The 22,058-nt window shown below is 42.2% G+C and overlaps 1 protein-coding gene across 1 annotated transcript in view; it reads right to left on the bottom strand.

Moving 5' to 3' along the window:
* The window catches only part of DUSP9 (dual specificity phosphatase 9), a 69,655-nt gene that overhangs the window by 5,907 nt on the left and 41,690 nt on the right, over positions 1-22,058 (bottom strand). The window contains exon 4 of the mRNA XM_053696039.1: positions 5,204-5,647. Within this exon, the coding sequence (XP_053552014.1) occupies positions 5,204-5,647 (444 nt within the window). The remainder of the gene's footprint in view (positions 1-5,203; positions 5,648-22,058) is intronic.

Genomic DNA, 22,058 nt, shown 5'->3' with positions numbered 1-22,058 from the left:
GGTAACTTTTATTCTCCCATAGGAATCAATGGGATATCGGGCAGCAGCGAACACGAGCTTTTGCTGCTTTCAGACTCCCATTGATTCCTATGGTATCCGCGGCCTCCAGGGCGGCGGATTGAAAACCAGGTACGCTGGGCCAGAATAGTGCCGAGCGTACCTGTTAGAAATTTGATAACTAGCAAAAGTAGTCAGATAGTGCCGGATTTGCATTCGGAACATCTGTAGTGACGTAAGCATCGAACTGTGTCGGACTGAGACCGTCGGATCGTATGTGACGTCACAAAATTCTACTTTTGCCAGTCTGTAGGGTTTGATAAATAATGGGAATCAAGCGTGCAACAATTACGCTGCAAAATTCCAGCGTATTTGCGGTTGATGGCTTGATAAATAGGGGCCCATGCGTTCAATCACCACGCAGTCAGCCTCAGAGAATCTAGATTTTGATGTACAAAGGGACCCTGTTCCAGCAGATCTCTGCGACAAGGTAACCTCCATGGAGGAGATGATGACATCCTCACCAGGTACGCAAATCACATCCTTCGCGGCCACGATGGAGCAATTAGAATAGTCAAGGCTTGCTCCTGCTTGATGCGGGCCACTACCCGAGGAAGAAGTGGTAACGGTGGAAAAATGTAAACTAGGTTGAACCCCCAGGGCACTGCTAAGGCATCTATCAGCTCTGCCTGGGGATCCCTGGACTGCAACTCATATCTGGGTAGCTTGGTATTGAGTCTGGACGCCATGAGATCTATCTCCGGCATCCCCCATCTGCTGCAAGTCTCTGCAAACACCTCGGGATGGAGAGACCATTCCCCTGGATGAAACAATTGTCTGCTGAGAAAGTCCGCCTCCCAGTTGTCCATACCTGGAATGGAATATGGATCGCTGACAGCGAGCAGTTGTGGGCCTCCGCCCAGTCCAGAATCTGAGATACTACCCTCATGGCTAGGGAGCTTCTCGTTCCCCCCCTGATGGTTGATGTAAGCCACAGAGTTAAAGGGATAGTCTACACCAGAATATTAATTGTTTTTATAGATAGATAATCCCTTCATTACCCATTCCCCAATTTTGCATAACGAACAGTTATAATAATACACTTTTTACCTCTGTGATTATCTTGAATCTAAGCCTCTGTAAACTGCCCCTTGTTTCAGTTCTTTTGACAGACTTGCATTTTAGCCAATCAGTGTGGGCTCCTAGGAACTCCACGTGCGTGAGCACAGTGTTATCTATATGAAACACATGAACTAACACCCTCTAGTGGTGAAAAACTGTCAAAATGCCCTTCAAGGGCTTAGAAATTAGCATATAAATCTCCTAGATTTAGCTTTCAACTAAGAATACCAAGAGAACAAAGCAAAATTGATGATAGAAGTAAATTGAAAAATTATTTAAAATTACATGCCCTATCTGAGTCATGAAAGTTTGTTTTGGACTAGAAATATGATAAACTGGGGCGAACCCAGAAGAGGCCAAGCCTTCAGAGCATTGAAGATCACTCTAAGTTCCAGAATGTTGATCAGGAGAAGAGATTCCTCTCGAGTCCACCGGCCCTGTGCCTTCCTGGCACCTCAAACAGCTCCCCATCCTGATAGACTTGCGTCCGTAGTCACAATCTCCCAGGATGGTCTCAAGAAGAATGTCCCCTGGGACAGGCGATCTGGACAGAGCCATTAAGACAGCGATTCTCTTGACCGGTTGTCCAGATAAATCTGTTGGGATGGATCCAAGTGATCGCCGTTCCATTGTCTCAGCATGCACAGCTGAAGAGGTCTGAGCAGAAACCTGGCGAATGAAATTATATCTATGCTGGACACCATCAGCCCAATCACCTACATACACCGGGCCACAGATGGCCCTAAGGAGGTCTGGAGGGCAAGACAAAAGTAATTTTGCAACGTCTCTGGTCTGTAAGGAATATCTTCATGGATATGGAATCTATTATCGTGCCCAGAAATTCCACTCTGGTACTGGGAACCAGAGAACTCTTTCCTAAGTTTACCTTCCATCCATAAGATTGAAGAAGAAGAGCTCTCGAATGGTCTTCTGTCAGCCGGCAGGAGGGAGCCTGGACTAGGATGTCGTCCAAATAAGGCGCTACTGCAATACCTCTGGATCTCGCCACCGCGAGCAGAGCCCCCAGAACCTTTGTAAAAACTCTTGGAGCAGTAGCCAGACCAAAAGGAAGATCTAGAAACTGGAAGTGCTGGTCCAGAAAAGCGAATCTTAAGAACTTGAAATGATCCTTGTGTATTGCCACATGAAGGTAAGCATCCTTCAAGTCGATCGTAGTTATAAACTGTCCCTCTTGAACTAAGGGCACAATAGACCGTATCGTATCCATCTTGAATAATGGCACCGACAGAAACTTGTTTAAGCACTTTAGGTCTAGAAGCGGGCGAAACATACCCTCTTTCTTTGGGACCACATAAAGGTTTGAGTAGTATCCCAGACCTCTCTCTGTAAGAGGTACTGGCACAATCACTCCTAGGGAGGAGAGATCCCTCACGCACCCTAGAAAAGCATCTCGTTTTTCTGGTCTTGAAGACAGGTTTGATAAGAGGAATCTGCCCCTGGGTGGATGAGATTTGAAACCTATCCTGTAACCCTGAGCAATGACCTCCAGAACCCAAGGGTCTTGCATATCTCCCAGCCAAGCCTCCACAAAGAGAGATAGTCTGCCCCAACATGATCCAGCGACGGATCGGGGGCCGTCTTTTCATGTCGATTTTGTCTCGGCGCGCTTCTTGTTCTGCTTGGATTTATTCCAAGATTGAGATGGTTTCCAAGTTCCCTTCAACTGATCAGGCTTCGCAGAGGGCTGCTGACGTTGGGATTTATCCGAACGAAAGGGACGAAAATTAGGACCCTGTCCTTTAGATTTGTTCTTCTTATCCTGTGGTAAAAAGGCACCCTTTCCTCCAGTGACTGTGGATATGATAGAGTCCAGTCCTGGACCGAAAAGAACCTTCCCCTTAAACGGAAGGGAAAGCAGTCTAGATTTTGATGTCTTGGCATTCAAGCGAATAATCTGCATATTTGCATCACAAATAAACAAATTAGTTACCCTCAAGGCCTTAATTCTTTCCTGGATTTCATTGAGGGGAGTTTCCACCTCAATCACCTCCAACAGAGAGTCATACCAATAGGTAGCGGCTCCCGCCACCGCAGCAATCGCAGCTGCAGGCTGAAATAAAAATCCTGTGTGCTGAAACATCTTTCTCAACAGAGTTACTAGCTTCTTATCCATGGGCTCCTTAAATGATGAACTATCCTCAAGTGGGATAGTGGTGCATTTAGCAAGCGTGGAGATAGCTCCATCCACCTTAGGGACAGACCCCCACAACTCTAAATGGGAGTCAGGAACCGGGAACAATTTCTTAAAGGAAGAAGAAGGGGAAAAAGAGGATTAGAGACTTTCCCATTCATTTTTAATAATATTTGCCATCTTAACGGGAACCGGGAAAGTTTGTGGCACCACCCTGTCCTCATAAACCTTATCAAGCTTAGGAATAGAAGGTTCCTCGGGTAACTTAGTTTCCAGAACCTCTAAAATAGCCAACACTTCCTTTAACAGTAAGCGTTAAGTGCTCTATCCTAAATCTAAAGTCTGGTTCCTTTGCAGCTGAAAGCTTAGAGGCAGCCGATTCCGACCCAGAAAGAGCCTCCTCTGAAGTATCAGAGGCGTCTTCATCAGCGGATAATCTAGTATCAGATAAATCCAGCAAGTTGTTAGATGACCCCTGGGAAGAATAACAGTATTTATCCTTTCGCTTGCACTTAGCAGGGCGAGGTAAAGCACTAAAGGCCGCAGACACTGCCGTTTGTAACTGTTCAGAAAAGTCTGGCGGTAAGAGGGACCCTCCCGAAGGAGGATTAGTCGTGCAATGGGGAGCTGCATGTGTAATAGGAGATGATTGCAGGGAACGCACCTCGCAGGACGGAGACCCCTCAGAGGTTGACGGCTCAGTGGTACTAAACATCTTGGGTTTCTTAGATATAAGTACTTTATCAAGGCATGTGAAACATAATTGAGCAGGCGGGTATACCGTAGCCTCCTCACAAAAAAAACAGGTATTAGATCTGGGTAAAGAGGGAGTACCCTCTAACGCATCAGAGTCCTCCATAGCTTGAGCTTTTAAAATGGACTATAGAAAAAAGTAAATGGCACCTTTATACCCCAATGGCCGGGGCACTCACCACCTCCTATGACCCAGGCCCCACAGAGAAACCACTTCTTCTCCTGTAAACCGCACGATCAGGAAAGAGGAAGCTAATGCCACACCCCAACACATGGAGTGGCATGCAGGACTGCCCCTGCTGCAGGAAAAAAGCGCGCAAAAACTGACAGTCTGCGCAGTTATCCAAAACAAAAGTAAAACCTGGATGTTCCCACATCTACCAGAGCCTCATCTCACACATGACGCAGCATAAAACATAATAAAAAAAATCATGTATAAATCCCCCCTGTTCAATAATCCCCTTCCGGAGCTATCAACCCTTGATTCCATGCAGATAAAGGAGTCACACTGTGACCCTGTCTTCTTACGTTATCATATGAAATAAAATGAAATGATCTTACCGGAATCATCGCCGTGGAACAGACACACAGCCTTTCAAGTTTGACAGTCTTGTAGAATCGCACCTGACGTGGAGTTGAGTGATAGAAGCAGGCAGTGAAACTTGTCATCACTGATTACTTAGGAGTTGTTAATACGAGTCTGGATGGTTTCGCAGAAAGACTCTCCCTGTATCTCCAGACCCTAACATTCGTCAATGCTCTTACTGAGATGCTGACAAGACTACTTAAAACTTCAGTCCCATACCGAAGAGTACTACCCTTCATAAGAGACTACTCTGAATCTTCCAACACTTCTCTGCCATCCTCCTGTGACGAAAGGCAAAGAATGACTGGGGGATGAGGGAAGTGGGGGAGGTATTTAAGCCTTTGGCTGGGGTGTCTTTGCCTCCTCCTGGTGGCCAGGTTCTGTATTCCCACAAGTAAGGAATGAAGCTGTGGACTCTCCTCATATTAAAATGGAAATATATATTTATAATCCCAACAGGACAGTATATGTGTGTGAAATAAACTGAGAATTCTAAGACCTCTGACGCACAGTGCTGCACCAGGAAAGACATACTCTTTATGTTTTAAACATTTTAATTCATTAAAAAAAGAATTGTCAAGCTGGGCACTCACCAATAAATTCAATTGCCTCGGGAAAAAACTGTGACAGGTTCTGGCTCCAATGGTCAGATATAGGAATCTGCTTGTAGTGGAACTCCCCATCCTTCTCAAAGATATTTGGTAAGTTTGGAGTGACATTGAGGATGTAGCGGATGCCCAGCTTAGCTAGCGTGTCCATATTACCAGAATCCCTTGCACTGCCCAGGTATAAGTGAGGAAGGATCTGCACAGGGAATGATGGCGTCTGGTTACGGGGGCTCATGCCTTCCGAATCCATTCCGCTCAGAGGCTCCCTATCAAGGTCTGACTCCACATCTGAACAGTCAGAAGTAATGCACAAGCCCCCCAGACCTAACACGGGTGTTGGGGGCAAAGGTGAACTACTGGCACAGCTGCTGGAGTCCAGATTGGTTTCACAATGATGTGGAAATTCACCCTGAAATTTACTGAAGCCCCCTGTGTGAACAAGAAAAGGTAAAATGGATTAAAAATCTTACAGCACTTGCGATGGATAAATCTCAGGAGACAAGAAGACATCACTCACATAATATTTGTGCAATAGCTGGAACACTTTTAAACTACACTAGCGTATTTATAACCTTTAACATCTATGAATGGTTTGGTATTTTCCTATAACTATAATATGATCATTTAATCTGTAACCCACTTGTGTTAGCAGGGATAAAGGAAACAATTACATAGGAATGTCTGAGAAAATATGTCAGATCATGTGTACATAATGCAAACGCTACGTAGCTATAGGCAGACAAAGCACGACAGCACATATGGTCAGATTACAAGTGGAGCACTAAATATTGGTTTCGTGAAAGCATTCTTTGCACTCTACTGAGTAATACCAGCGCACGCTAATGTGCACTGGTATTACAAGTTGAAAGCAATGCGAACGCATTGATGGGAAACATTGCGCTCACGAGAGTGAGCTTCCATAGACTCCAAAGGGAGCCTCGTTCTCATTCTGTTAGACACAGCATTAGAGCTAGCGCAGCGAAGGGGGTAAGTCGCGGAGCTATGACAGCAAATTGTAAATATATATGTATATGATTATATACATATGTATGTATGTGTTAATATGTGTATACTGTATACACATAATAACACATAAATATATGTATATAAGCATATACATATATATTTACTGGGAACACACAGTTCCCATAGACAGCAATGTAAAGGCACTTTCACCCCAGACCTGCTAACTTTAGCCCCCAAAATCTGCCTGGTGCAGTTGTTTTATTTAAAAATAACAATGCTACAATTTAATTTTTTTTAACAAAATACACACCGCTGTATTTTGTGGGCATTTGGGACACATTTCTAAAATTAACCAGTGATCTTGTAAATTTTACAAGTGCTAATATCTACCGCAAGCTCGCGGTAGCAATAACCAGCCTCTTGTAAGGCTGGGTATTTATCACGCGCCAGTAAGCAGGTAAATTAGCGCTCCACTTGTAATCTAACCCATAGTCAGTTAGAAGTATGCTTGACAGAACTGAACGATGTGTGGGAGTTACAGAGAAAAAGCTTTATGGGACAGTCTGGAGCGTACTTTCATGTACTAATATACAAAAGTAAATGTATATCCATCATCTGCCACTGTAACGTAAATTCTCACAGTCATAGTTCATATACATTAAAGTTTTCCATATACATTTGTGGTTATTAGTCCTAATGTAATGCACAATGTAATTATGGAATAAAAAGAAACAAAAAATATAAGGACACTGTGATCTCAGTCGATAAAGGCAATGTCTACATATTTGCAGCTTCCTCCGATTCTTCTATAAATAGATAAGTATCCCAATAAAACCTTTAGTAATCAGCATGAAGGTTGCCTGCAAGGTTAGACGTTTGTTGGGTTTTCTTTTGTTGTTGTAATTATTGGTCTCTATCTGCCAATGTGAATAATCTCTGCAGTATACAACATATATGGAAGTATTTTTAAATGTAACCTTTCAAACTACATGTAATTGTTGCGCTGTTCTGTGCATGGGATTTATTTAGCTTTTTACGTTTACTATAATAAAATGTATTTTCCTTCAGCCACAATCAGTTACCTTTCTTAAAGTGTCATTTTTAGATAACACGTCCCGTACGCTCTGAAGTGAGCGTTAGACATCTAACGACAAAACTCCAGCCGCAGGAAAAAAGTCAGTAGTTAAGAGCTTTCTGGGCTAACGCCGGTTTATAAAGCTCTTAACTACTGTGCTCTAAAGTACACTAACACCCATAAACTACCTATGTACCCCTAAACCGAGGTCCCCCCACATCGCCGACACTCGAATAAATTTTTTTAACCCCTAATCTGCCGACCGCCACCTACGTTATCCTTATGTACCCCTAATCTGCTGCCCCTAACACCGCCGACCCCTGTATTATATTTATTAACCCCTAACCTGCCCTCCACAACGTCGCCTCCACCTACCTACACTTATTAACCCCTAATCTGCCGACCGCAAAGCGCCGCCACCTACGTTATCCTTATGTACCCCTAATCTGCTGCCCCTAACACCGCCGACCCCTATATTATATTTATTAACCCCTAATCTGCCCCCCTCAACGTCGCCTCCACCTGCCTACACTTATTAACCCCTAATCTGCCGACCGGACCTGAGCGCTACTATAATAAAGTTATTAACCCCTAATCCGCCTCACTAACCCTATAATAAATAGTATTAACCCCTAATCTGCCCTCCCTAACATCGCCGACACCTAACTTCAATTATTAACCCCTAATCTGCCGACTGGAGCTCACCGCTATTCTAATAAATGTATTAACCCCTAAAGCTAAGTCTAACCCTAACACTAACACCCTCCTAAGTTAAATATAATTTACATCTAACGAAATTAATTAACTCTTATTAAATAAATTATTCCTATTTAAAGATAAATACTTACCTGTAAAATAAATCCTAATATAGCTACAATATAAATTATAATTATATTATAGCTATTTTAGGATTTATATTTATTTTACAGGTAACTTTGTATTTATTTTAACCAGGTACAATAGCTATTAAATAGTTAAGAACTATTTAATAGCTAAAATAGTTAAAATAATTACAAAATTACCTGTAAAATAAATCCTAACCTAAGTTACAATTAAACCTAACACTACACTATCAATAAATTAATTAAATACAATTCCTACAAATAAATACAATTAAATAAACTAGCTAAAGTACAAAAAATAAAAAAGAACTAAGTTACAAAAAATAAAAAAATATTTACAAACATAAGAAAAATATTACAACAATTTTAAACTAATTACACCTACTCTAAGCCCCCTAATAAAATAACAAAGCCCCCCAAAATAAAAAAATGCCCTACCCTATTCTAAATTACTAAAGTTCAAAGCTCTTTAACCTTACCAGCCCTGAACAGGGCCCTTTGCGGGGCATGCCCCAAAGAATTCAGCTCTTTTGCCTGTAAAAAAAAACATACAATCCCCCCCCCAACATTACAACCCACCACCCACATACCCCTAATCTAACCCAAACCCCCCTTAAATAAACCTAACACTAAGCCCCTGAAGATCTTCCTACCTTATCTTCACCCTGCCAGGTTCACCGATCCGTCCTGAAGAGCTCCTCCGATGTCCTGATCCAAGCCCAAGCGGGGGGCTGAAGAGGTCCATGATCCGGCTGAAGTCTTCATCCAAGCGGGAGCTGAAGAGGTCCATGATCCGGATGAAGTCTTCATCCAAGCGGGAGCTGAAGAGGTCCATGATCCGGATGAAGTCTTCTATCAACGGCATCTTCAATCTTCTTTCTTCCGGATCCATCTTGCAGACCTCCGACGCGGAACATCCTCTTCTCCCGACGCCTACTAGCCGAATGACGGTTCCTTTAAGGGACGTCATCCAAGATGGCGTCCCTCGAATTCCGATTGGCTGATAGGATTCTATCAGCCAATCGGAATTAAGGTAGGAATATTCTGATTGGCTGATGGAATCAGCCAATCAGAATCAAGTTCAATCCGATTGGCTGATCCAATCAGCCAATCAGATTGAGCTCGCATTCTATTGGCTGATCGGAACAGCCAATAGAATGCGAGCTCAATCTGATTGGCTGATTGGATTTACAGGTAATTTTGTAATTATTTTAACTATTTTAGCTATTAAATAGTTCTTAACTATTTAATAGCTATTGTACCTGGTTAAAATAAATACAAAGTTACCTGTAAAATAAATATAAATCCTAAAATAGCTATAATATAATTATAATTTATATTGTAGCTATATTAGGATTTATTTTACAGGTAAGTATTTATCTTTAAATAGGAATAATTTATTTAATAAGAGTTAATTAATTTCGTTAGATGTAAATTATATTTAACTTAGGGGGGTGTTAGTGTTAGGGTTAGACTTAGCTTTAGGGGTTAATACATTTATTAGAATAGCGGTGAGCTCCAGTCGGCAGATTAGGGGTTAATAATTGAAGTTAGGTGTCAGCGATGTTAGGGAGGGCAGATTAGGGGTTAATACTATTTATTATAGGGTTAGTGAGGCGGATTAGGGGTTAATAACTTTATTATAGTAGCGCTCAGGTCTGGTCGGCAGATTAGGGGTTAATAAGTTTAGGCAGGTGGAGGCGACGTTGTGGGGGGCAGATTAGGGGTTAATAAATATAATATAGGGGTCGGCGATGTTAGGGCAGCAGATTAGGGGTACATAGGGATAATGTAAGTAGCGGCGGTTTACGGAGCGGCAGATTAGGGGTTAATAAAAATATGCAGGGGTCAGCGATAGCGGGGGCGGCAGATTAGGGGTTAATAAGTGTAAGGTTAGGGGTGTTTAGACTCGGGGTACATGTTAGAGTGTTAGGTGCAGACGTAGGAAGTGTTACCGCATAGCAAACAATGGGGCTGCGTTAGGAGCTGAACGCGGCTTTTTTGCAGGTGTTTGGTTTTTTTTCAGCTCAAACAGCTCCATTGTTTCCTATGGGGGAATCATGCACGAGCACGTTTTTGAGGCTGGCCGCTTGCGTAAGCAACTCTGGTATCGAGAGTTGAAGCTGCGTTAAAAATGCTCTACGCTCCTTTTTTGGAGCCTAACGCAGCCTTTATGTGGACTCTCAATACCAGAGTTATTTTTATGGTGCGGCCAGAAAAAAGCCGGCGTTAGTTTTTCGGGTCGTTACCGACAAAACTCCAAATCTAGCCGACAGTGTGTTAATAGAGAAAACAGACATAACTTCGTTTCCTCTCTCATTTCCTCTGATTAGGTTTTGTTGTCACCTTAAAGGGACAGTCTACACCAGAAATGTTATTGTTTAACCCCTTAATGACCACAGCACTTTTCCATTTTCTGTCCGTTTGGGACCAAGGCTATTTTTACATTTTTGCGGTCTTTGTGTTTAGCTGTAATTTCCCTCTTACTCAGTTACTGTACCCACACATATTATATACCGTTTTTTTCGCCATTAAATGGACTTTCTAAAGATACCATTATTTTCAACATATCTTATAATTTACTATAAAAAAAATTATAAAATATGAGGAAAAAATGGAAAAAAACACACTTTTTCTAACTTTGACCCCCAAAATCTGTTACACATCTACAACCACCAAAAAACACCCATGCTAAATAGTTTCTAAATTTTGTCCAGAGTTTATAAATACCCAATGTTTACATGTTCTTTGCTTTTTTTGCAAGTTATAGGGCCATAAATATAAGTAGCACTTTGCTATTTCCAAACCACTTTTTTTTAAAATTAGCGCTAGTTACATTGGAACACTGATATCTTTCAGGAATCCCTGAATATCCCTTGACATGTATATATATTTTTTTAGAAGACATCCCAAAGTATTGATCTAGGCCCATTTTGGTATATTTCATGCCACCATTTCACCGCCAAATGCGATCAAATAAAAAAAAAAAGTAAAATTTTTCCAAATTTTAGGTTTCTCACTGAAATCATTAACAAACATTTTGTGCAATTATGGCACAAATGGTTGTAAATGCTTCTCTGGGATCCCCTTTGTTCAGAAATAGCAGACATATATCGCTTTGGCGTTGTTTTTAAGTAATTAGAAGTCCGCTAAATGCTGCTGCACACCACAAGTGTATTATGCTCAGCAGTGCAGGGGTTAATTAGGGAACTTGTAGGGAGCTTGTAGGGTTAATTTTAGCTTTAGTGTAGTGTAGTAGACAACCCCAAGTATTGATCTAGGCCCATTTTGGTATATTTCAGGCCACCATTTCACCGCCAAATACGATTAAATTAAAAAAAATAGTCAACTTTTTCACAAACTTTAGGTTTCTCACTGAAATTATTTAGAAACAACTTGTGCAATTATGGTACAAATGGTTGTAAATGATTCTCTGGGATCCCCTTTGTTCAGAAATAGCAGACATATATGGCTTTGGTGTTGCTTTTTGGTAATTAAAAGGCCGCTAAATGCCACTGCGCACAAAACGTGAATTATGCCCAGCAGTGAAGGGGTTAATTAGGTAGCTTGTAGGGAGCTTGCAGGGTTAATTTTAGCTTTAGTGTAGAGATCAGCTTCCCACCTGACACATCAGACCCCCTGATCCCTCCCATAGAGCTCTCTTCCCTCCCCCACCCCACAATTGTCCCCGCCATCTTAAGTACTGGCAGAAAGTCTGCCAGTACTAAAATAAAAGGTTTTTTTTTTTTTACTTTTTTTTTTTTTTAAGCATATTTACATATGCTGCTATGTAGGATCCCCCCTTAGCCCCCAACCTCTCTGATCCCCCCCAAAACAGCTCTCTACCCCCCCCCCCCCCCCCACTGCCTTATTGGGGGCCATCTTGGGTACTGGCAGGTGTCTGCCAGTACCCAGTTTGCATATAAAAATGTTTTTTTTTTATTTATTTTAGTTTTTTCTGTAGTGTAGCTCCCCCCCCCCCCAGATCAATCCCCCACCCCCTCCCAGATCCCTTCCATTACGTTTTTTTATTATTTATTTTGTATTATTTTGTGTTTCTGTAGTTTAAGTTTCTGTAGTGTAAGCGGTTGTGCGCGCCCCCGGCGATCCCGCCCCCGATCCCGCCCCCCTCTCTGACTAAGAAGCCATCGATGGCCGCCCACCCACCTCCCATTTACGCTCCCACCCACCAACGAATGCGGCCATCGATGTCCGGTGCAGAGAGGGCCACAGAGTGGCTCTCTCTGCACCGGAGGGGCAAAAATTGTTATTGCAGGATGCCTCGATATCGAGGCATCCTGCAATAACCGGAAAGCAGCTGGAAGTGATCAGGATCGCTTCCAGCTGCTTTCCAAACCGAGGACGTGCAGGGTACGTTCTCAGGCATTAACTGCCTTTTTTCTGAGGACGTACCCTGCACGTCCTCGGTCGTTAAGGGGTTAAAAAGATAGATAATCCCTTTATTACCCATTTCCCAGTTTTGCAAAACCAACACAGTTATATTAATATACTTTTTACCTCTGCGATTAGCTTCTAACTAAGTCTCTGCAGACTGACTCCTTATTTCAGTTCTTTTGACAGACTTGCATTTTAGCCAATCGGTGCTGACTCCTAGGTAACTCCACAGGCATGAGCACAATGTTACATATATGGCACACATGAGCTAATGCCCTCTAGTTGTGAAAAAAAATAAAAAATGCATTCGGATAAGAGGCAGCCTTCAAGGGCTAAGAAATATACATATGAGCCTCCTAGGTTTAGCTTTCAACTTAGAATACCAAGAGAACAAAGCAAAATTTGGTGATAGAAGTAAATTGAAAAATTGTTTAAAATTACATGCCCTATCTGAATCATGAATGTTTATTTTTGACTAGACTGTCCCTTTAACTAACTCTCTTTACGGATAAATAGTGTAAAACGCGTACACTGTATTCCCTGTGCCATGTAAGCAGGGAGCTACAGAGTGGCATAATAATGCCTTCTTGCTTTGCTTCTGTGCCGCTTACTATAAATGGCAATATTCTCACACAATAGGCACTTAGCAGTGTTGTCCAACCAGGGGCCGAGGGGCCACAATATCATCTCCATCAAACTCCCTTGTCATCAGCTGCCTCAGCTCTGTTTACCATGAGTGAGTCTAATGTTGCTATGTCTGCTTGTATACAGAGGTTAGTAATACAAAGGGATTGCAAACAAATTTACACCTAGATTACGAGTCTTGCGTTAGCCTTAAAAAGCAGCATTGAGAGGTCCCAACGCTGCTTTTTAACGCCTGCTGGTATTACGAGTCTTGCAGGTACAGGTGTCCCGCTCACTTTTTTGGCCAGATTCGAAAATACCGCAAATCCACTTACGTCAATTGCGTATCCTCTTTTTTCAATGGGACTTGCATAGCGCCGGTATAACGAGTCTTCCAAAAAGTGAGCGGTACACCCTCTCCTGTCAAGCCTGGTACCGCATTTTAAAGTCAGTAGTTAAGAGTTTTATGGGCTAACGCCGTAGTATAAAACTCTTAACTAAAGTGCTAAAAAGTACACTAACACCCATAAACTACCTATTAACCCCTAAACCGAGGCCCCCCCCACACTGCAAACACTAAAATAAATTTTTTAACCCCTAATCTGCCGAACCGGACATCGCCGCCACTATAATAAATATATTAACCCCTAAACCACCACACTCCCGCATCGCAAACACTAGTTAAATTTTATTAACCCCTAATCTGTCGTCCCTAACATTGCTGCCACCTACCTACATTTATTAACCCATAATCTGCCGCCCCCAACGTCGCCGCAACTATATTAAATGTATTAACCCCTAAATCTAAGTCTAACCCTAACACCCACTAACTTAAATATAATTTAAATAAATCTAAATAAAATTACTACAATTAACTAAATAATTCCTATTTAAATACTTACCTATAAAATAAACCCTAAGCTAGCTACAATATAACTAATAGTTACATTGTAGCTATCTTAGGGTTTATTTTTATTTTACAGGCAACTTTGTATTTATTTTAAACTAGGTACAATAGTTATTAAATAGTTATTAACTATTTAATAACTACCTAGTTAAAATAAATACAAATTTACCTGTAAAATAAAACCTAACCTAAGTTACAATTACACCTAACACTACACTATAATTAAATAAATTCCCTAAATTAACTACAATTGAATACAATTAAATAAAATTATCTAAAGTACGAAACCCCGCCCCCACTAAATTACAGAAAATAAAATAATTACAAGTTTTTTAAACTAATTACACCTAATCTAATCCCCCTAATAAAATAAAAAAGCCCCCAAAATAATACTAATTTACAATAGCCCTTAAAATGGCCTTTTGCGGGGCATTGCCCCAAAGTAATCAGTTCTTTTAACTGTAAAAAAACAATACCCCCCTCAACATTAAAACCCACCACCCACACACCCAACCCTACTCTAAAACCCACCCAATCCCCCCTTAATAAAACCTAACATTAACCCCCTTGAAGATCACCCTACCTTGAGAAGTCTTCACCCAACCGGGCCGAAGTCCTAAAGGAAGCCGGGCAAAGTGGTCCTCCAGACGGCAGAAGTCTTCATCCAAGCCGGGAAGAAGAGGTCCTCCAGACGGGCAGAAGTCTTCATCCAGACGGCATCTTCTATCTTCATCCATCCGGCGCGGAGCGGCTCCATCTTCAAGACATCCGACGCGGAGCATCCTCTTCATCCGACAGCTTCTTCAACAATGACGGGTCCTTTAAGTGACGTCATCCAAGATGGCGTCCCTTCAATTCCGATTGGCTGATAGAATTTTATCAGCCAATCGGAAGTTCAATCCTATTGGCTGATCCAATCAGCCAATAGGATTTTTCCTACCTTAATTCCGATTGGCTGATAAAATTCTATCAGCCAATCGGAATTGAAGGGATGCCATCTTGGATGACATCACTTAAAGGACCCGTCACTGTTGAAGAAGCCGTCGGATGAAGAGGATGCTCCACGTCGGATGTCTTGAAGATGGAGCCACTCCGCGCCGGATGGATGAAGATAGAAGATGCCGTTTGGATGAAGACTTCTGCCCGTCTGGAGGACCTCTTCTTCCCGGCTTGGATGAAGACTTCTGCCCGTCTGGAGGACCACTTCACCCGGGCTTCGTTGAGGACTTCGGCCCGGTTGGGTGAAGATTTCTCAAGGTAGGGTGATCTTCAAGGGGTTAGTGTTAGGTTTTATTAAGGGGAGATTGGGTGGGTTTTAGAGTAGGGTTGGTTGTGTGGGTGGTGGGTTTTAATGTTGGGGGGGGTATTGTACTTTTTTTTTTACAGATAAAAGAGCTGATTACTTTGGGGCAATGCCCTGCAAAAGGCCCTTTTAAGGGCTATTTGTAATTTAGTATAGGGTAGGGCTTTTAATTATTTTTGGGGGCTTTTTTATTTTATTAGGGGGATTAGATTAGGTGTAATTAGTTTAAAAAATTTGTAATTATTTTATTATTTTCTGTAATTTAGTGTTTTTTTTCTGTACTTTAGATAATTTTATTTAATTGTATTTAATTGTAGTTAATTTAGGGAATTAATGTAATTATAGTGTAGTGTTAGGTGTAATTGTAACTTAGGTTAGGTTTTATTTTACAGGTAAATGTTTATTTATTTTAACTAGGTAGCTATTAAATAGTTAATAACTATTTAATAACTATTGTACCTAGTTAAAATAATTACAAAAATGCCTGTAAAATAAAAATAAACCCTAAGATAGCTACAATGTAACTATTAGTTATATTGCAGCTAGCTTAGGGTTTATTTTACAGGTAAGTATTTAGTTTTAAAAAGGAATAATTTAGTTAATTGTAGTAATTTTATTTAGATTTATTTAAATTATATTTAAGTTAGGGGGGTTAGGGTTAGACTTAGTTTTAGGGGTTAATAACTTTAATATAGTGGCGGCGACATTGGGGGCGGCAGATTAGGGGTTAATAATTGTAGGTAGGTTGCGGCGACATTGGGGGCAGCAGATTAGAGGTTAATAAATATAATGTAGGTGTCGGCGATGTTGGGGGCAGCAGATTAGGGGTTCATAAGTATAATGTAGGTGGCGGCGGTGTCCGGAGAGGCAGATTAGGGGTTAATAATATAATGTAGGTGTCGGCGATGTTGGGGGCAGCAGATTAGGGGTTCATAAGTATAATGTAGGTGGCGGCGGTGTCCGGAGAGGCAGATTAGGGGTTAATAATATAAAGCAGGTGTCGGCGATGTCGGGGGTGGCGGATTAGGGGTTAATAAGTGTAAGATTAGGGGTGTTTAGACTCGGGGTTCATGTTAGGGTGTTAGGTGTAGATATAAAATGTATTTCCCCATAGGAATCAATGGGGCTGCGTTAGGAGCTTTACGCTGCTTTTTTGCAGGTGTTAGGTTCTTTTTCAGCCGGCTCTCCCCATTGATTCCTATGGGGAAATCGTGCACGAGCACGTTTTTCCAGCTCACTGCTAATGTAAGCAGCGCTGGTATGGAGGTGAGATGTGGAGGAAAATTTTGCTCTCCGCTCACTTTTCTGCGGCTAACGCCGGGTTTAAAAAAAAACGTAATACCAGCGTTGTCTTAATTGAGCGGTGAGAATAAAATGCTCGTTAGCACCGCACACCATTACCGACAAAACTCGTAATCTAGACAATAGTTTTCTGCTGCTTACTATCATTTCTCAACACCTAGATTACAAGTTATGCGCTAAATCGGGTGTGTAAATAACGCAAAAAAAACCGAGCGGTGTCACACTCTCCTCAGTGCTTCCATTACAAGTTACTGAAAAACTTTCCTTTGTCGTGCGGTATGTTGCGCTAAGCTCCATACCGCACAAAACCCAAGGCCTGAATTGACGTGCTCATGCACGCTTTCCCCATAGACATCAATGGAGAGAAAGTGTTAGACAAAAACTAACACCTGCGATCGCGGAATGGTGATCTCCGTAACGCAATCCCCATTGATGTCTATGGAAAAAAAAAGAAAGTTACGTTAAAACCTAGCACCCTAACATAAACCCCTAGTCTAAATACCCCTAATCTGCCACCCCCCGACATCGCCAACACTAAAATAAAGTATTAACCCCTAAACCGCCGGCCCCCCACATCACTACTACAATAAAGTTATTAACCCCTAAACCGCCGGCCCCCACATCGCCAACACTAAAATAAAGTTATTAACCCCTAAACCGACGCCCCCCCCCATCACTACTACTACTACTACTATAATAAAGTTATTAACCCCTAAACCGCCGGCCCCCACATCGGCAACACTAAAATAAAGTATTAACCCCTAAACCGTCGACCCCCCGCACCGCAAAGACTATAATAAACCTATCAACCCTAAACCGCTGGCCCCCACATTGCTAAAACTAAACCTATTAACCCCTAAACCGCCGGCCCCCCCACATCGCAAATCACTAAATTTAAACTATTAACCCCTAAACCTAACTAACTATCCCCTATACTTTAAATTAAAATTACAATATAACTATGTTAAAATAAATTTAAAAAAACTTACCTGTCAGGTTTAGATCAAATGTGCTGTGCTATTTGTTTCCCCTCTGGTGTATTTAATCTCATTTATGTTAAAGGGACATTCCGGTAAAAATGTAAATAGATGAATTACATCTTTGAATAATTTGCAATATACATGCATTGGCAAAAATGCTTCTAGTAAAAGTTATGACTGTTTTAGTGTTAACATGTGTCTCTGCACGTGCATGTGAGATATATCTAAATATTCTCAGTGCAAAAGCATTTTATATACTGCAGCTGCTCAGTGTGCCAGTAAGACTTGTATAATATCAGTAATTAACAAATTGAGGGCCAGGTTACAAGTGCAATGGTACCGCTAAAAACTGAATTTATGCTTACCTGATAAATTACTTTCTCCAACGGTGTGTCCGGTCCACGGCGTCATCCTTACTTGTGGGATATTCTCTTCCCCAACAGGAAATGGCAAAGAGTCCCAGCAAAGCTGGCCATATAGTCCCTCCTAGGCTCCGCCCACCCCAGTCATTCGACCGACGGACAGGAGGAAATATATATAGGAGAAACCATATGGTACCGTGGTGACTGTAGTTAGAGAAAATAATTCATCAGACCTGATTAAAAAACCAGGGCGGGCCGTGGACCGGACACACCGTTGGAGAAAGTAATTTATCAGGTAAGCATAAATTCTGTTTTCTCCAACATTGGTGTGTCCGGTCCACGGCGTCATCCTTACTTGTGGGAACCAATACCAAAGCTTTAGGACACGGATGAAGGGAGGGAGCAAATCAGGTTACCTAAACGGAAGGCACCACAGCTTGCAAAACCTTTCTCCCAAAAATAGCCTCCGAAGAAGCAAAAGTATCAAATTTGTAAAATTTGGCAAAAGTGTGCAGTGAAGACCAAGTCGCTGCCTTACATATCTGGTCAACAGAAGCCTCGTTCTTGAAGGCCCATGTGGAAGCCACAGCCCTAGTGGACTGAGCTGTGATTCTTTCAGGAGGTTGCCGTCCGGCAGTCTCATAAGCCAATCGGATAATACTTTTAAGCCAAAAAGAAAGAGAGGTAGAAGTCGCTTTTTGACCTCTCCTTTTACCAGAATAAACAACAAACAAGGAAGATGTTTGTCTGAAATCTTTAGTAGCCTCTAAATAGAACTTTAGAGCACGGACAACGTCCAAATTGTGTAACAAACGTTCCTTCTTTGAAACTGGATTCGGACACAAAGAAGGTACAACTATCTCCTGGTTAATATTTTTGTTAGAAACAACTTTAGGAAGAAAACCAGGCTTAGTACGCAAAACCACCTTATCTGCATGGAACACCAGATAGGGCGGAGAACACTGCAGAGCAGATAACTCTGAAACTCTTCTAGCAGAAGAAATTGCAACTAAAAACAAAACTTTCCAAGATAGTAACTTAATATCTATGGAATGTAAAGGTTCAAACGGAACCCCTTGAAGAACTGAAAGAACTAGATTTAGACTCCAGGGAGGAGTCAAGGGTCTGTAAACAGGCTTGATCCTAACCAGAGCCTGAACAAAAGCTTGAACATCTGGCACAGCTGCCAGTCTTTTGTGTAGTAAGACAGATAAAGCAGAGATCTGTCCCTTTAGAGAACTTGCAGATAATCCTTTCTCCAAACCTTCTTGTAGAAAGGAGAGAATCTTAGGAATTTTTATCTTATTCCATGGGAATCCTTTGGATTCACACCAACAGATATATTTTTTCCATATTTTATGGTAAATTTTTCTAGTTACAGGTTTTTTGGCCTGAACCAGAGTATCTATAACAGAATCTGAAAACCCACGCTTTGATAGAATCAAGCGTTCAATCTCCAAGCCATCAGTTGGAGGGAGACCAGATTTGGATGTTCGAATGGACCCTGAACAAGAAGGTCCTGTCTCAAAGGTAGCTTCCATGGTGGAGCCGATGACATATTCACCAGGTCTGCATACCAAGTCCTGCGTGGCCACGCAGGAGCTATCAAGATCACCGAGGCCCTCTCCTGATTGATCTTGGCTACCAGCCTGGGAATGAGAGGAAACGGTGGGAATACATAAGCTAGGTTGAAGGTCCAAGGTGCTACTAGTGCATCTACTAGAGTCGCCTTGGGATCCCTGGATCTGGACCCGTAGCAAGGAACCTTGAAGTTCTGACGAGACGCCATCAGATCCATGTCTGGAATGCCCCATAATTGAGTTATTTGGGCAAAGATTTCTGGATGGAGTTCCCACTCCCCCGGATGGAATGTCTGACGACTCAGAAAATCCGCTTCCCAATTTTCCACTCCTGGGATGTGGATCGCAGACAAGTGGCAGGAGTGATCCTCCGCCCATTGAATTATTTTGGTCACTTCTTTCATCGCCAGGGAACTCTTTGTTCCCCCCTGATGATTGATATATGCAACGGTCGTCATGTTGTCTGATTGGAACCTTATGAATTTGGCCTTTGCTAGTTGAGGCCAAGCTCTGAGAGCATTGAATATCGCTCTCAGTTCCAGAATGTTTATCGGGAGAAAAGACTCTTCCCGAGACCATAGACCCTGAGCTTTCAGGGATTCCCAGACCGCGCCCCAGCCCACTAGACTGGCGTCGGTCGTGACAATGACCCACTCTGGCCTGCGGAAGCTCATTCCCTGAGACAGATGGTCCAGGGTCAGCCACCAACGGAGTGAATCTCTGGTCTTTTGATCTACTTGAATCATTGGAGACAAGTCTGTATAATCCCCATTCCACTGTTTGAGCATGCACAGTTGTAATGGTCTTAGATGAATTCGTTCAAAAGGAACTATGTCCATTGTTGCAACCATCAATCCTACTACTTCCATGCACTGCGCTATGGAAGGACGAGGAACAGAATGAAGCACTTGACAAGAGCTTAGAAGTTTTGATTTTCTGACCTCTGTCAGAAATTTTTTTATTTCTAAGGAATCTATTATTGTTCCCAAGAAGGGAACTCTTGTTGACGGGGACAGAGAACTTTTTTCTTTGTTCACCTTCCATCCGTGAGATCTGAGAAAGGCTAGAACGATGTCCGTATGAGCCTTTGCTTTTGACAGGGACGACACTTGTATTAGAATGTCGTCCAAGTAAGGTACTACTGCAATGCCCCTTGGTCTTAGAACCGCTAGAAGGGACCCTAGCACTTTTGTGAAAATCCTTGGAGCAGTGGCTAATCTGAATGGGAGAGCCACAAACTGGTAATGCTTGTCCAGAAAAGCGAACCTTAGGAACTGATGATGTTCTTTGTGGATAGGAATATGTAGGTACGCATCCTTTAGATCCACGGTAGTCATAAATTGACTTTCCTGGATGGTGGGTAGAATCGTTCGAATAGTTTCCATTTTGAACGATGGTACCCTGAGAAATTTGTTTAGGATCTTCAAATCCAAAATTGGTCTGAACGTTCCCTCTTTTTTGGGAACTACGAACAGATTGGAATAAAATCCCATTCCTTGTTCCTTTATTGGAACTGGGTGTATCACTCCCATCTTTAACAGGTCTTCTACACAATGTAAGAATGCCTGTCTCTTTATTTGGTTTGAGGATAAGTGAGACTTGTGGAACCTTCCCCTTGGGGGTAGTTCCTTGAATTCCAGGAGATAACCTTGAGAAACTATTTCTAGCGCCCAAGGATCCTGAACATCTCTTGCCCAAGCCTGAGCAAAGAGAGAGAGTCTGCCCCCCACTAGATCCGGTCCCGGATCGGGGGCTACTCCTTCATGCTGTTTTGTTAGCAGTGGCAGGCTTCTTGGCCTGCTTACCCTTGTTCCAGCCTTGCATTGGTTTCCAGGCTGGTTTGGGTTGTGAGGCATTACCCTCTTGCTTAGAGGATGCAGAATTAGAGGCTGGTCCGTTTCTGCGAAAGGGACGAAAATTAGGCTTATTTTTAGCCTTAAAAGACCTATCCTGTGGAAGGGCGTGGCCCTTTCCCCCAGTGATGTCTGAAATAATCTCTTTCAATTCTGGTCCAAATAAAGTTTTACCTTTGAAAGGGATGTTAAGCAATTTTGTCTTGGATGACACATCCGCTGACCAAGACTTTAGCCAAAGCGCTCTGCGCGCCACGATAGCAAACCCTGAATTTTTCGCCGCTAATCTAGCTAATTGCAAAGCGGCATCTAAAATAAAAGAGTTAGCCAATTTAAGTGCGTGAACTCTGTCCATAACCTCCTCATATGGAGTTTCTCTACTGAGCGACTTTTCTAGTTCCTCGAACCAGAACCACGCTGCCGTAGTGACAGGAACAATGCATGAAATTGGTTGTAGAAGGTAGCCTTGCTGTACAAAAATCTTTTTAAGCAAACCTTCCAATTTTTTATCCATAGGATCTTTGAAAGCACAACTATCTTCGATAGGAATAGTAGTGCGTTTGTTTAGAGTAGAAACTGCCCCCTCGACCTTGGGGACTGTCTGCCATAAGTCCTTTCTGGGGTCGACCATAGGAAATAATTTCTTAAATA

This window comes from Bombina bombina, chromosome 12 (assembly GCF_027579735.1).
Source record: "Bombina bombina isolate aBomBom1 chromosome 12, aBomBom1.pri, whole genome shotgun sequence".
NCBI classification, from domain to species: domain Eukaryota; kingdom Metazoa; phylum Chordata; class Amphibia; order Anura; family Bombinatoridae; genus Bombina; species Bombina bombina.
Note: the sequence above shows the minus strand (reverse complement) of the source record. Positions and strands in the feature narration are given on the sequence as shown.